Genomic DNA, 13928 nt, shown 5'->3' with positions numbered 1-13928 from the left:
TATACCCATTTTACAGTAGGGCACCATGGACACAACAGAGATATGGTCCTGCCCTCCACACCTGTCTGTTCACTTACTTCATGTCAGTGAAACTTGGGAGGTGTGGTGCCAATCTAGTTGGGACCCCAAGTATTTTCCCCTATTATGTATTAGGAAAACACCAGAAAATATTTTCACTGCAAACATAAATCCACCTAAGGCTATGTTCAGCATCCTTCTGTTCGCCACAAATACATTTCTTATTTGTTTAAATTTAATATTTGTAGAGACAGGGTCTCACTATGTTGCTCAGGCTGGTATCAAATTGCTGGCTTCAAGGGATCCTCCCAACTCAGCCTCTCAAAGTTCTGGGACTACAGGTGTGAGCCATCACGCTCAGCCATTTATTTTAGTTTAATATTTTCCTCTGACCACAAAGATGTGATCATTTGGCAGCTGTGGTGACAAGAGCCCAGGCCGAAATCTGACAGACCTGACTTGCAAATTCTAGCTCTGCCCTTTACTGTGTGACTTTGGGGAAATATGTAACCTCTCTGGGCTGCAATTTCCTCATTTGTAAAAAGGGAAAAGTTGTTTTAAAATTTAGAAATAATGTCTGCAAAAGGCCTTGGTAAATATATCTAAGTAATAATATGATGATGATCATAGCAAATAATCATTCCTTGTTCTTCTCTTTCCTCAAGATCGACTTTAATACAAAACAAGAGCAAGCCTTTCATCTAAGGAGCATAAAAAGGCTAAATGGAGTTTGTGTGGCTGCACCTGTCTGTTCACTTACTTAGTGTCACCATTTTCCTAGAATCAATATGATTATTCGCCTGTGGACATAGTTTCCTAGCAACACACATCTTGAACCAATTCAGGTAAATTTCCTCTATCACTTATAGTCACCTGGCTTCTGCATCAAGTGGCTCTTCACAGGCCTCCATGAATATTAGTATTATGCCTGCTTAAGGGAAATGAGCAAATGTTAAGCTTACACACCACCTTTCTCTTGGGATTTTATGATACGAAGCAAAGGGCCATCAGCTGAGGCTGCCACAGCCTCTTTGAAGGCTGTTGGGTGGTCACAAAGCCTTGAAAACAGAGCACAACAGATTTATCTTCAGGGTTTCCTGATCGTGGGGGAAAGGAGTAGTCCTTATTCAACAATCATTGTTAATGATCAGGAGACAGACCCAGGAAATAATCTGATTGTCCTACACAAGGGTCTAACCTGGTCTTCCCACTGAGAGCAGGCTGGCAAGCACCTTTAAGGCAAACGACAGTCAAGTTATTGCCAAACCTCTTAGCAAATAATGTATGATTTTTCCGTGTTTTAAGTGTAAATATTATTTATTTTAAATTCCCTTTATCCTTCCAAGACTGATTAAAAGAAAAAATTTTGTTGTTTGAATCCCTACAGGCAGGACATTCACTTTGATATTCATTCAGTGGGTTTTTGTGGTTGCTAATCATATGTTCAACAATGATGTGCCACTTTTAATTAGAAAAGTAATGACAATTGGCCAGGCATGGTGGCTCACACCTGTAATCCCAGCACTTTGGGAGGCTGAGGCAGGCAGATCACCTGAGGTTAGGAGTTCAAGACCAGCCTGGCCAATATGATGAAACCCTGTCTCTACTAAAAATACAAAAATTAGCCGGCATGGTGGTGGGTGCCTGTAATCCCAGCTACTCGGGAGGCTGAGACAGGAGAATTGCTTGAACTGGGAAGCAGAGGTTGCAGTGAGCCTAGCTGGCATCATCACACTCCAGCCTGGGCAACAAGAGCAAAACTCTACCTCAAGAAAACAAAAAAAAGGCTGGGCACGGTGGCTCAAGCCTATAATCCTAGCACTTTGGGAGGCTAAGGTGGGTGGATCGCCTGAGCTCAGTAGTTCAAAACCAGCCTGGGCAACACAGTGAAACCTTGTCTCTACTAAAATACAAAAAATTAGCTGGACATGGCGGCATGCACCTGTAGTCTCAGCTACTCGGGAGGCTGAGGCAGGAGAATTGCTTGAACCTGGGAGGCGGAGGTTGTAATGAGCCAAGATTGCACCACTGCACTCCAGCCTGGGTGACAGAGCAAGGCTTCGTCTCCAAAAAAAAAAAAAAAGGAAAATAAAAATTAGCGGGACCTGGGGGTGCACACCTGTAATCCCAGCTACTCAAGAGGCTGAGGCAGGAGAATTGCTTGAACCCGGGAGGCAGAGGTTGCAGTGAACTAAAATCGCACCACCGTACTCTGCCTGGGTGACAGAGCAAGACTCTGTCTCAAAAACAAAACAAAACAATTTGACATTGGTACGATCCGTAGAATGTATTCATATTTTACCAGTATAGGCTCATTTGTGTGTGGGGTGTGTGTGTGTGTGTGTGTGTGTGTGTGTATAGTTCTATGCAATTTTATTACATGTGTAGCCTTGCAAAACTACCCCCTTTATCAAGATACTCGAACTGGACCATCACCATAGGTCTCCCACTTGCCATTATTTTATAGCCACATCTCTTCCCTTTTTGTCGTTAACTTTTTTAAACTTACATCTTTCTTTCTTTTCTTTTCCTTCCTTCCTTCCTTCCTTCCTTCCTTCCTTCCTTCCTTCCTTCCTTCCTTCCTTCCTTCTTTCTTTCTTTCTCTCTCTCTCTCTCTTTCTTTCTTTCGTTCTTTCTTTTTGTTTTGTTTTGTTTTTTTATAAAGACAAGGGTCTGGCTAGGCGCCGGGGCTCACACCTGTAATCCTGGCACTTTGGGAGGCCGAGGCAGATGGATTGTTTGAGGTCAGGAGTTCAAGACCAGCCTATCCAACATGGCGAAACTGTCTCTACTAAAAATACAAAAATTAGCCAGGCAGTAAGGCTCGGCGGGAGGCTGAGACACGAGACTTGCTTCAGCCTGGGAGGTGGAGATTGCCCTGATTGCCCCGGGAGCCAAGATTGCACCACTGCACTCCAGCCTGGGCAATAGAGTGAGACCCTGTCAACAAACAAACAAACAAACAAACAAGCTCTCACTCTGTTGCCCAGGTTGGAATGCAGTAGCATGATCAGGGCTCACTGCAGCCTCAACCCTCTGAACTCAAGCAATCCTCCCACCTTAGCCTCCCAAGTAGCTGGGACTACAGACATGTGCCACCACATCTGGTTACTTTTTCCATTTTTGGTAGAGATGGGGGTCTCATTATGTTGCCCAGGTTGGTCTCAAACTCCAGGGATGAAGTGATCCTCCCACATTGGCCTCCCAAAGTGCTGGGATTACAGGCCTGAGCCACTGCCCCCAGCCTGGGAGTATTTTTAAATTAACTGAAACACACACTTTATCATATAACCCAACAGTCTCACTCATGGCTATTTACCCAGGATAAATGAAAGCATAGCTTCACACTAAGACTTGAATGTGAAAGTTTTTAGAAGTTTTATTCATAATTACCCAAAACTGTAACAACCCAAATGCCCATCTAATAGGAAATGGGTAAACAAATTGTGATGCATCTATACAATGGAATACTATTCACAACAAAAGGGAATGAAGTACTGATACGTGCAACAACGTGAATGAATCTCAAATGTGTTAAAATGAAGAAAGCAAGGTGCAAAAGACCTCATGAGTGTTTCCATTTATATGATACTTCTAAAAAGTCACAGCTACAGAAATCAGATCAGTGGTTGCCAGGCACCAGGGTTGGGAAGAAGATTAATTACAAAGGGGCATCCTGAAGGAATATTGGGGGCTGATGCTTATTTTCTCTATCTCAGTTATGGTGGTTCTTACACAAATATATACGTTTGTCAAAAACTGATCAAAGTATACATCTAAATTTTACTATATGTAGATTTTACCTTAACCTGGATTTAAAAAATAAGTATGATAGACAAAGGTCCTTTTTGGTAGCTTACAAAGCATTCTTGTGTTCAGCAGTGCAAAGTGGGCATAACTGCAGTATAAAGTCAACATTTCATAGAGTTGCAGAACTACAAAGTCAATGAGTGGTCAGGCAAGGCAGGTCTGCTACACTAAGGTCAGGGCCCTAGTTGAGAAAAGCTGGGACCCTGAAACATGGGATAAGGACATCTGGGTGAAGGACCCCTGAAGACTGTGGCTCTGCAAACTCCCAAGCCCTTAGAGGCTGCAGAAGTGCCCCACCCCACAACAAGTTGAGATCTTTGCCCAGGAAGGAGGACACTGCAGAGGCCTCTTTTCTTCAATACAACAAGTGTCCCCTCAGAATACTCTCTCTTCTCCTGGTGCCAGATGGATAAACAGGGCTAAACCCCAGCATACCACTTCCAAGGACATGCTGTGACTGATCATGGAAGAAAAAGATCACATCCCAAAACAGCTAGAAGAATTAGCCACCATAGACTGGCAGAAGCCAAGGGAAGAACTCCTGGGATTTCATGTTGAGGGTGTTACATCAAAGAGGCCAGAATATAAGACTGGATGAGCAAGACTTCATAGTCTTGGGACACTGTCTTAGGACACTGGATTTAACACCGTGTCTCTTAGGAGATAGGCAGATTCATGTCTGTGTGGTTCTTGGAAGCACGAAGAAAGTGATGACCCTACAGAAAGCATTCTCTAAGGAAGAGGCACTGAATAAGCAAGTAGGCAAAAATGACCTGGGCAGCCAGTGTTATCCAGCCTTTGTCATTAGTTGCCCCAGAATTAAGCTGCCACAGAATGAATGAAGCTGCCACAGAAGCAGAGCTGGGCTCAACGGCATGAACTTCCATGATCTAGCTATGGCTGCCTCTGAATGTCCAATCTTCCAGCAATAGATCCCAACGCTGACCCTCCAATATGGCACTATCTCCTGAGGAGACCAAATTGCCACTTGGTGACAAGTTGACTACATTGGTTCCCTTTCCTCATTGGAGGGCCAGTGATTAATTCTTATTGGAATAGATAGCTATACTGGTAAAAGTCTGCATTTCTTGCCCACGGAGCCTCAGCCTGCTAAGCTCCCTATTTGGGAGCTTATGGAATGTCTGATCCATAGGCATGGAATCCCACACAACATAACATCCAACAGGAGACCCACTTCACACTAAAGGAAGCCCATGTCCACAGGGCCAACTTGTTGTACCACAACCATAGAGAAGCAGCCAGCCTGAAAGAGCACTGCAATAACCTTCTTACTGCCCAACTTCAGTGCCAGCCCAGACACAATATTCTGTAAGAGTGGGTGTCATCCTCCAGGATGCAGCATATGCACTGAATCAAAGACCTGGGGAGGCCTGTCCTCACGCATGCAGCTGTATCTCCAGTGAGAAGAATGCACGGACCCAGGAACCAAGGGGCAGGAGCAGGAGTGCCTTCCTTTCTACCATCTTCTCATCCCTTCTAATGACTCAAAGGGGACATTTCACTTCTGGCTGCACAACTGTGGTCTCTGTAGGGTTAGAGCTCCTGGTCCTCAAAGTGGGTGCACTCTAGCCAGGGAGCAAATCCAGAGTTCCATTGAACACAAGGTTAAGGCAGCCTTCCAGGGCACCTTGGGCTCTTTGTCTCCAGAGACCAGCAAGTGAGAAGAGAAGTCACCATCCTGGCAGGAGTAATTTGTCTTGATCAGCAAGCGAAGGTAAGAACATTTTTATACAATGGGCAGAGGCATGGTGTACATATGGAACTCAGGTGACCTACTTGGGTGCCTCTTAGTATTCCCATACCCACCTGTACTGTGAAGGGACCCCTTTGTATAGCAACTTTGGCCAGAGATTACTCACGACTCAGTCCCTGCAGTAATGTGGTCTGGAACACATCACCAAGTAAGCATCCAAAACTTGCAGAGGTCTTAGCCAAGGATAAAGGGCAGTTAGAATACATAGTGGAGAAGAGAGGAAATGAGTGCCAGTTGCAACTCCAAAACTAACCATGGTGATGGGAGTTGAGGTTCATCTGACCTCCCTTTTCTGAGCTTCTCCCCAGGAAGCAAAGCTCACAGTAACTGTGAAGGAGCAGCTCCCTGATCATGCATGGAAAAGTAGTTCACATGGGGTGAGCTGCAGAGTTGGTTCTGATTATGCTACTAAAATTAAAAGCAAAATTTAATGTTCGTCCACATTTTCATGCCAAGAACACTTAAATTATTAAAATTTGGGGAAAAAGTCCATTTACAGAAATATAATCATTTATACTTTAGCAAAGCACTGTCCCACAAATTGGGTGCATATGTAACACATCTGCTCAAGAACTTTCCAAAACATCCCCAAACAAACAGGTTTTAATCTATTTCTTCAGGTCTCATCAAGTTTTCCTATTTCCACAACTCCTGATTCTAAAACATATACATCAATTTTTCAACCCCAACCCTATAACATGTTAAAAAAATTTAAGTTTTCACCTATTGAAAAGGAAACTACTGTTATATAAAACACAAATAACCGGACAGTTTTGGAGGGGCTTGTGTCATTATATATAAATGGTTTCAAGTATTTTAATTTCATCCACGATCAGACTTTATGCCAATAGAGAGTAAGGTCTGTGCCTTATATTTCGTGTATCCCTCTGGGCCCCAGGAACTCTGCCTGGGCTTAACAAGTTTCAGGCTGGGCACAGTGGCTCATGCCTGTAATACTAGCACTTTGGGAGCTGAGATGGGTGGATCACCTGTCAGGAGTTCAAGACCAGCCTTACCAACATGGTGAAACCCTGTCTCTACTAAAAATACAAAAAATGAGCTTGCTGTGATGGCAGGCACCTGTAGTCCCAGCTAGTCAGGAGGCTGAGGCAGGAGAAGGCTTGAACCCGGGAGGTGGAGTTTGCAGTGAGCCGAGATCACACCACTGCACTCCAACCTGGGTGACAGAGCAAGACTCTGTCTCAAAAAAAAAAAAAAAAAAATGTTCAGTAAACAACTAATTTATTTAATCTCTCTCCATCCTCTCCTTTCTTCTACCATGACACTAGGATAATAGCTATTATACCTCTTAAGGCCAATTCATTTTTTTTCTTTTTCTTTTTCTTTTTTTTTGATTATTTAGTTTTTATTTCATAATCATAAACTCAACTCCGCAATCCAGCTAAGCATGGAAGGGAACAAGGAAAACATGGAACCCAAAGGCAACTGCAGTGAGAGCACAACGATTCTAGGATACTGTGAGCAAATGGGGTGGAGGGTGCTCTTCTGAGCTACAGAAGGAATGGTCTAGTGGTTAAGATAAAACCTAAGTCAAACTTATTAGAGTTGTCCCACAGTCAGCAATGGTGATCTTCTTCCTGGTCTTGCCATTCCTGGACCCAAAGCATTCCATGGCCTCCACAATATTCATACCTTCCTTCACCTTGCCAAAGACCACATGCTTGCCAATCAACCACTCAGTCTTGGCAGTGCAGATGAAAAACTGGGAACCGTTTGTGTTGGATCCAGCATTTGCCATGGACAAGATGCCAGGACCTGTATGCTTTAGGATGAAGTTATCATCAAATTTCTCCCCGCAGATGGACTTGCCACCAGTGCCATTATGGCCTGTGAAGTCACCACCCGACACATAAACCCTGGAATAATTCTGTGAAAGCAGGAACGCTTATAACCAAATCCTTTCTTTCCAGTGCTCAGAGCATGAAAGTGTTCTGCTGTCTTTGGAAACTTGTCTGCAAACAGCTTGAAGGAGACATGGCCCAAGGGCTCGCCATCGACGGCGATGTCAAAAAACACAGTGGGGTTAGCCACAGCTGACAGTACCGGGCTCCCGACAGCGGGGGTGTCTGCAAAGCCTCCTTGGTTTTCTTTTCTCAATATGCCTAAATATTTAAAATTATTATTTTAAAATTATATCAGCAAGTCTTCTTATTTTAAAAAGTAAAATATATTCATATATATATATAAGAATAACATTAATAACCTTCTTCCAGTCCCTTCCATCCTCACCCCATAAACAAGCAATAGTAACAGCTCGATGTCCCTTGGTCCATATCTTTCCTTATACTTGTACAGACCTATAAAAATTGATATATCCAAGTATAGTGTGTTTTATGATTGATAAAAAAAAAATCACACTTGCCGGGCGCGGTGGCTCAAGCCTGTAATCCCAGCACTTTGGGAGGCCGAGATGGGTGGATCACGAGGTCAGGAGATCGAGACCATCCTGGCTAACACGGTGAAACCCCATCTCTACTAAAAATACAAAAAAATTAGCTGGGCGTGGTGGCGGCGCCTGTAGTCCCAGCTACTCGGGAGGCTGAGGCAGGAGAATGGCGTGAACCCGGGAGGCGGAGCTTGCAGTGAGCCGAGATTGCGCCACTGCACTCCAGCCTGGGCGACAGAGCGAGACTCCGTCTCAAAAAAAAAAAAAAAAAAAAAAAACAAAATAAAAAATTAACCTTTTCCCACTGAATTGAAATAGTACCCTGCTTATATTTTATGGTCTTAAATATACTTACATTGATTTTGGGATCAATTTCTGATCCACAGAGACATTTTTATTCATCTTTTAATGTTGTTTTGATTATAGTGACTTTATAATGTAGGTTAATAATTTGGTAGGGCAATTCTCCCTGTTTCTATTTTTTATTTTCATAGTTTTCTTGCCTATTCATTTATTTTTTCATTTGAACTTTACGTTCATTTCATGTACTTTTGTAAAATGACTTGCTATGGTTTGAATGTTCGTGCCCTCCCCAAATTCCTATGTTGAAATCCTAACCCCCAAGGTGACAGTATTAAAAGGTAGAGCTTTTGGGAGGTCGCTAGGTCGTGAGGGCAGAGCTCCCATAAACAGGATTAGTCCCTTTATAAAAGAGGCCCAAGGGAGCTTGCTTGTCCCTTCCCCCACTGAGGGCATAACAAGAAGGCACCATAAATAAACAATGAAATGGGCTCTCACCAGATACTGACCTGCTTGTGCCTTGATCTTGGACGTCCTAGCCTTCAAAACTAGGAAAAGTCAATTTATGTTGTTTAGTAGCTATCCAATCTATAGTATTTTGTTACAGTAGCCAAAATGGACCAAGACGTAATTCAATGTGATTCTAGTGGGGATTGCATCACATACATTAATTTTTCTAAAAATTAATATTAACACTATCCTTTCTGGAGTACTAGCATGCCACTCCACTTGCTTAGATCTTGTTTTCTGTCTTTAAAAATGACTTCATATACAAACATTCTTAGCCATTATTGTTGTTGTTTTTGTTTTTGTTTTCTTTTTCTTTTTTCTTTTTTCTGTATTTTAGTAAAGATGGTGTTTCACCATGTTGCCCAGGCTGGTTTCGAACTCCTGAACTCAGGCAATCCGCCTGCCTCGGCCTCCCAAAGTGCTAGGATTACAGGCGCGAGCCACCGCACCCGGCCTATTGTTGTTTTTAATCATGATTTTTTTTTTTTTCTTGTGACAGAGTTTTGCTCTGTCACCCGGGTTGCAGTGCAATAGTGTGATCTTGGCTCACTGCAAGCTACGCCTCCCGGATTCACCAGCATTCTCCTGCCTCAGCCTCCTGAGTAGCTGGGATTACAGGCGCCCCCCACCATGCCTGGATAATTTTTTTGTATTTTTAGTAGAAACAGGGTTTCAGCATGTTAGCCAGGATGGTCTCAATCTCCTGACCTCGTGATCCGCCCACCTTGGCCTCCCAAAGTGCTGAGATTACAGGCGTGAGCCACCGCACCCGGCCGATTTTTTTTTTTCTTTGAGATGGAATCTTGCTCTGTCACCCAGCCTGCAGTGCAGTGGTACAATCTGACTCACTGCAACCTCCGCCTCCCAGGTTCAAGCAATTCTCCTGCCTCAGCGAAGCTGGGACTATAGGTGCATGCCACCAAGCCTGGCTAATTTTTGTAGTTTCAGTAGAGACAGGTTTCACCATATTGGTCAAACTGGTCTCGAACTTCTGACCTAAAGTTATCCACCCATCTCGGCCTCTCGAAGTGCTGGATTTGCAGGCATGAGCCACCAGGCCTGGCCTTATCATGATTTTAAAGAAGATATTTCAAATTTAAAATTGTATTATTAAATATTTCAAATATACAGAGAAATATACAAAATATTCCAGGCAACATGTACCCTCCTCTCATACTCACTAGATTTTAACATTTTGACATATTTATAGAATGTGATGACATTCTTTCATCTTCCCCCTTTCTAGATATGTGGCTAGTGTCTAGGAGCCAGTGTGTATAATTCCCAGGCATTTAAACATTTTTTAAATGTATTTTTGCATTTCTAAATAATAGATAATGGTTTTATATGTATTCCTATGTAATATATAATGCTTTTATGTGTTATTTAAAAAATAAATTTATATCCATGACTAGTTATTCCTCATATTGAGAAAGGCTAATATTTTTTATGTACTGTGTATATCTTGATTTAAGATATTTTATTAAATTATTTTAATGGTAGTAGTATTTATCTTATTAAAATCAAATTTTCTCTGTTCTCTATTATATGCGAAAATATTCAATTTTACCTTTTTTGTATGATATACATACCAGTTGTTTTCTTTTTTTCACTTTAATTAGCTAAACATTTTAAATAATGTTGACTAACACTGGGGAAAGCAGCATGTTTTTCTTATTCTTGATTTCAATGGAAATGACTTTAGAAATTCTAATATAACGCTTCTGTTAATTTTTATAAGCTTGTCATATTTAAGCAAGACTTTTAACTTATTTTTTTTTCTTTTTAGGATAATGTTTTGCTGAATCCTCACAGTGATCCAAAGAGGCATGTATTAGTCCGTTTTCACACTGCTGATAAAAACATACCTGAGACTGGGAAGAAAAAGAGGTTTAATGGGACCTATAGCTCCACATGGCTGGGGAGGCCTCAGAATCATGGCGGGAGGTGAAAGGCGCTTCTTACATGGTAGTGCCAGGAGAAAATGAGAGAGAAGCAAGAGCAGAAACCCCTATAAACTCATCAGATCTCATGAGACTTATTGACTATCATGATAATAGCACGGGAAAGACCAGCTTCCATGATTCGTTACCACTTCCTGGGTCCCTCCCATAACATGGAATTCTGGGAGATACCATTCAAGTTGAGATTTGGGTGGGGACACAGCCAAACCATATCATTCCACCCCTGGCCCCTCCAAATCTCATTTCTTCATATTTCAAAACCAATCATGCCTTCCCAACAGTCTCCCAAAATCTTAACTCATTTCAGCATTAACCCAAAAAGGCCACAGTCCAAAGTCTCATCTGAAACAAAGGAAGTCTCTTTCACCTACGAGCCTGTAAAATAAAAAACAAACTAGTTACTTCCTAGATACAATGAGGGTACAGGTATTGGGTAAATACAGCTGTTCCAAATGGGAGAAATTGACCAAAACAAAGAGGTTACAAGGCCCATGCAAGTCCGAAATCCAGTGGGACAGTCCAATTTTTTTTTTTTTTTGAGACGGAGTCTGGCTCTGTCACCCAGGCTGGAGTGCAGTGGCCGGATCTCAGCTCACTGCAAGCTCTGCCTCCTGGGTTCACGCCATTCTCCTGCCTCAGCCTCCTGAGTAGCTGGGACTACAGGCGCCCGCCACCATGCCCAGCTAATTTTTTTTTTGTATTTTTTTTTAGTAGAGACAGTGTTTCACAGTGTTAGCCAGGATGGTCTTGATCTCCTGACCTCGGGATCCGCCCGTCTCGGCCTCCCAAAGTGCTGGGATTACAGGCTTGAGCCACCGCACCCGGCCGGGACAGTCAAATTTTAAGCTCCAAAATGATCTTCTTTGACTCCGTGTCTCGCATCCAGGTCACACTGATGCAAGAGTTGGGTTCCCATGGTCTTGGGCAGCTCCACCCCTGTGGCTTTGCAGGGTACAGCCTTCCTCCCGGCTGCTTTCATGAGCTGGCATTGAGTGTCTGCAGCTTTTCCAGGCACATGGTGCAAGCTGTCAGTGGATCTACCATTCTGGGGTCTGGAGGACAGTTTTCCTCCTCACAGCTCCACTAGGCAGTGCCCCAGGAGGGGCTCTGTGGGGTGGGCTCTGACTCCACATTTCCCTTCTGCACTGCCCTAGCAGAGGTTCTCCATGAGGGCCCCGGCAGCAAACTTCTGCCTGGGCATCCAGGCATTTCCATACATCCTCTGAAATCTAGGTGGAGGTTCCCAAACCTTAATTCTAGACTTCTATGCACTCACAGGCTCAACACTACATGGAAGTTGCCAAATCTTGGGGCTTCCACCCTCTGAAGTCACAGCCTGAGCTGTATGTTGGCCCCTTTCAGCCACGGCTAAGTGGCTGGGACATAGGGCACTGAGACCCTAGGCTGCACACAGCACAGGGGTCCCTGGCCCTGGCCCACAAAACCACTTTTTCCTCCTGGGCCTCCAGGCCTGTGATGGGAGGGTCTGCTGTGAAGGCCTCTGACATGGCCTGGAGACATTTTCCCCATGGTCTTGGGGATTAGCATTAGGCTCCTTGCTACTCACACAAATTTCTGCAGCTGACTTGAATTTCTCCCCAGAAAATGGGTTTTTCTTTTCTATCACATAGTCAGGCTGCAAGTTTTCCAAACTTATGCTCACTTCCCTTATAAAACTGAGTGCCTTTAATAGTACCCAAGTCACCTCTTGAATGCTTTGCTACTTAGAAATTTCTTCGACCAGATACCCTATATCTTATCTCTCAAGTTCAAAGTTCCACAAATCTCTAGGGTAGGGGCAAAATGCCACCAGTCTCTTTACTAAAACATAACAAGAGTCACCTTTGCTCCACTTCCGAACAAGTTCCCTGTCTCCATCTCAGACCACCTTAGCCTGGATTTTATTGTCCGTATCACTATCAGCATTTGCGCCAAAGCCATTCAACAAGTCTCTAGGAAGTTCCAAACTTTCCCACATTTTTCTGTCTTCCTCCGAGCCCTCCAAATTGTTCCAACCTTTGCCTGTTACCTAGTTCCAAAGCCACTTTCACATTTTCAGGTATCTTTTCAGCAATGCCCCACTCTACTGGTACCAATTTACTGTATTAGTTCATTTTCACACTTCTGATAAAAGCATACCCGAGACTGAGAAGAAAAAGAGGTTTAATTGGACTTACAGTTCCACATTGCTGGGGAGGCCTCAGAATCACGGCAAGAGGCGAAAGGAACTTCTTACATTGGCAGCAGCAGAAGAAAATGAGAGAAGCAAAAGGAGAAACCCTTGATAAACCCATCATATTTCATGAGACTTATTCACTATCATGAGACTAGCACAGGAAAGACCAGCTCCCCTGATTCAATTACTTCTCCCTGGGTCCCTTCCACAACACGTGGGAATTCTGGGAGATACAATTCAAGTTGAGATTTGGATGGGGATACAGCCAAACCATAACAAGGCAGGAATTATTATTAACCCATCTTCCCAATAAGGGAACTGAGGCTGAAAGGAAGGGATTTGCCCAGAATCACACAGCTGGGAAATGAGCAAGCCAGAACTTGCCTCAGGTGTGATGATCTCCAAGTCCAGGCATACCCTTAGCCCCCAGGTCGCCCAAGTCCAGTTACCTCTGTTAACCAGGCAGCCCACGAGGCAGTGCCACCGGCAGACATCGTATTCTCAGTGAAGAAGCCACCGAGTGCTGGCTGCCTGGTGATGGTGTCTCGTGGCGTCTTGGCAGATGAGCCACCCAGCCTGGACCCCGTGCAGAGCTTCTCCCAGGAGGCAGTGGACACGGGCAGAGTCCTGTACCTGCACTCCCGCCCTGAGGCCTGGAGCGATGCCTTCTCACTGGATGTGCCCTCGGGCCTGGGTGCTCCCCTCGAGGGTGTCCGCGTGGAGCTGGAGGTGCTACCCGCTGCCATCCCACTGGATGCGCAAAACTTCAGCGTCCCTGAGGGTGGCAGCCTCACCCTGGCCCCTCCACTGCTCTGTGTCACCGGGCCCTACTTCCCCACTCTCCCGGGCCTTGGCCTGCAGGTGCTGGAGCCACCCCGGCATGGGGCTCTGCAGAAGGAGGACGGACCTCAAGCCAGGACCCTCAGCGCCTTCTCCTGGAGAGAGGTATGGCTGTGAGAGAGGCCCAGG

General features: G+C 44.3%; 1 protein-coding gene across 9 annotated transcripts in view; it reads left to right on the top strand.

Annotated features, from left to right (window-relative positions):
* Positions 1-13928, top strand: part of LOC119623275 (chondroitin sulfate proteoglycan 4-like) — a 62031-nt gene that overhangs the window by 26366 nt on the left and 21737 nt on the right. For 8 of the 9 annotated variants that reach the window (XM_073012328.1, XM_073012334.1, XM_073012333.1 and 5 more), the window contains exons 5-6: positions 684-863; positions 10609-13904. In XM_073012328.1, the coding sequence (XP_072868429.1) occupies positions 13497-13904 (408 nt within the window). In that variant the 5' untranslated portion in view covers positions 684-863; positions 10609-13496. The remainder of the gene's footprint in view (positions 1-683; positions 864-10608; positions 13905-13928) is intronic. The other variant, XM_073012329.1, reaches the window with a different exon arrangement.

The sequence above is a fragment of the Chlorocebus sabaeus genome, chromosome 26, assembly GCF_047675955.1.
Source record: "Chlorocebus sabaeus isolate Y175 chromosome 26, mChlSab1.0.hap1, whole genome shotgun sequence".
Classification (NCBI taxonomy): domain Eukaryota; kingdom Metazoa; phylum Chordata; class Mammalia; order Primates; family Cercopithecidae; genus Chlorocebus; species Chlorocebus sabaeus.
The sequence above is the reverse complement of the archived record's forward strand: the minus strand, read 5'-3'. Positions and strand labels throughout refer to the sequence as shown.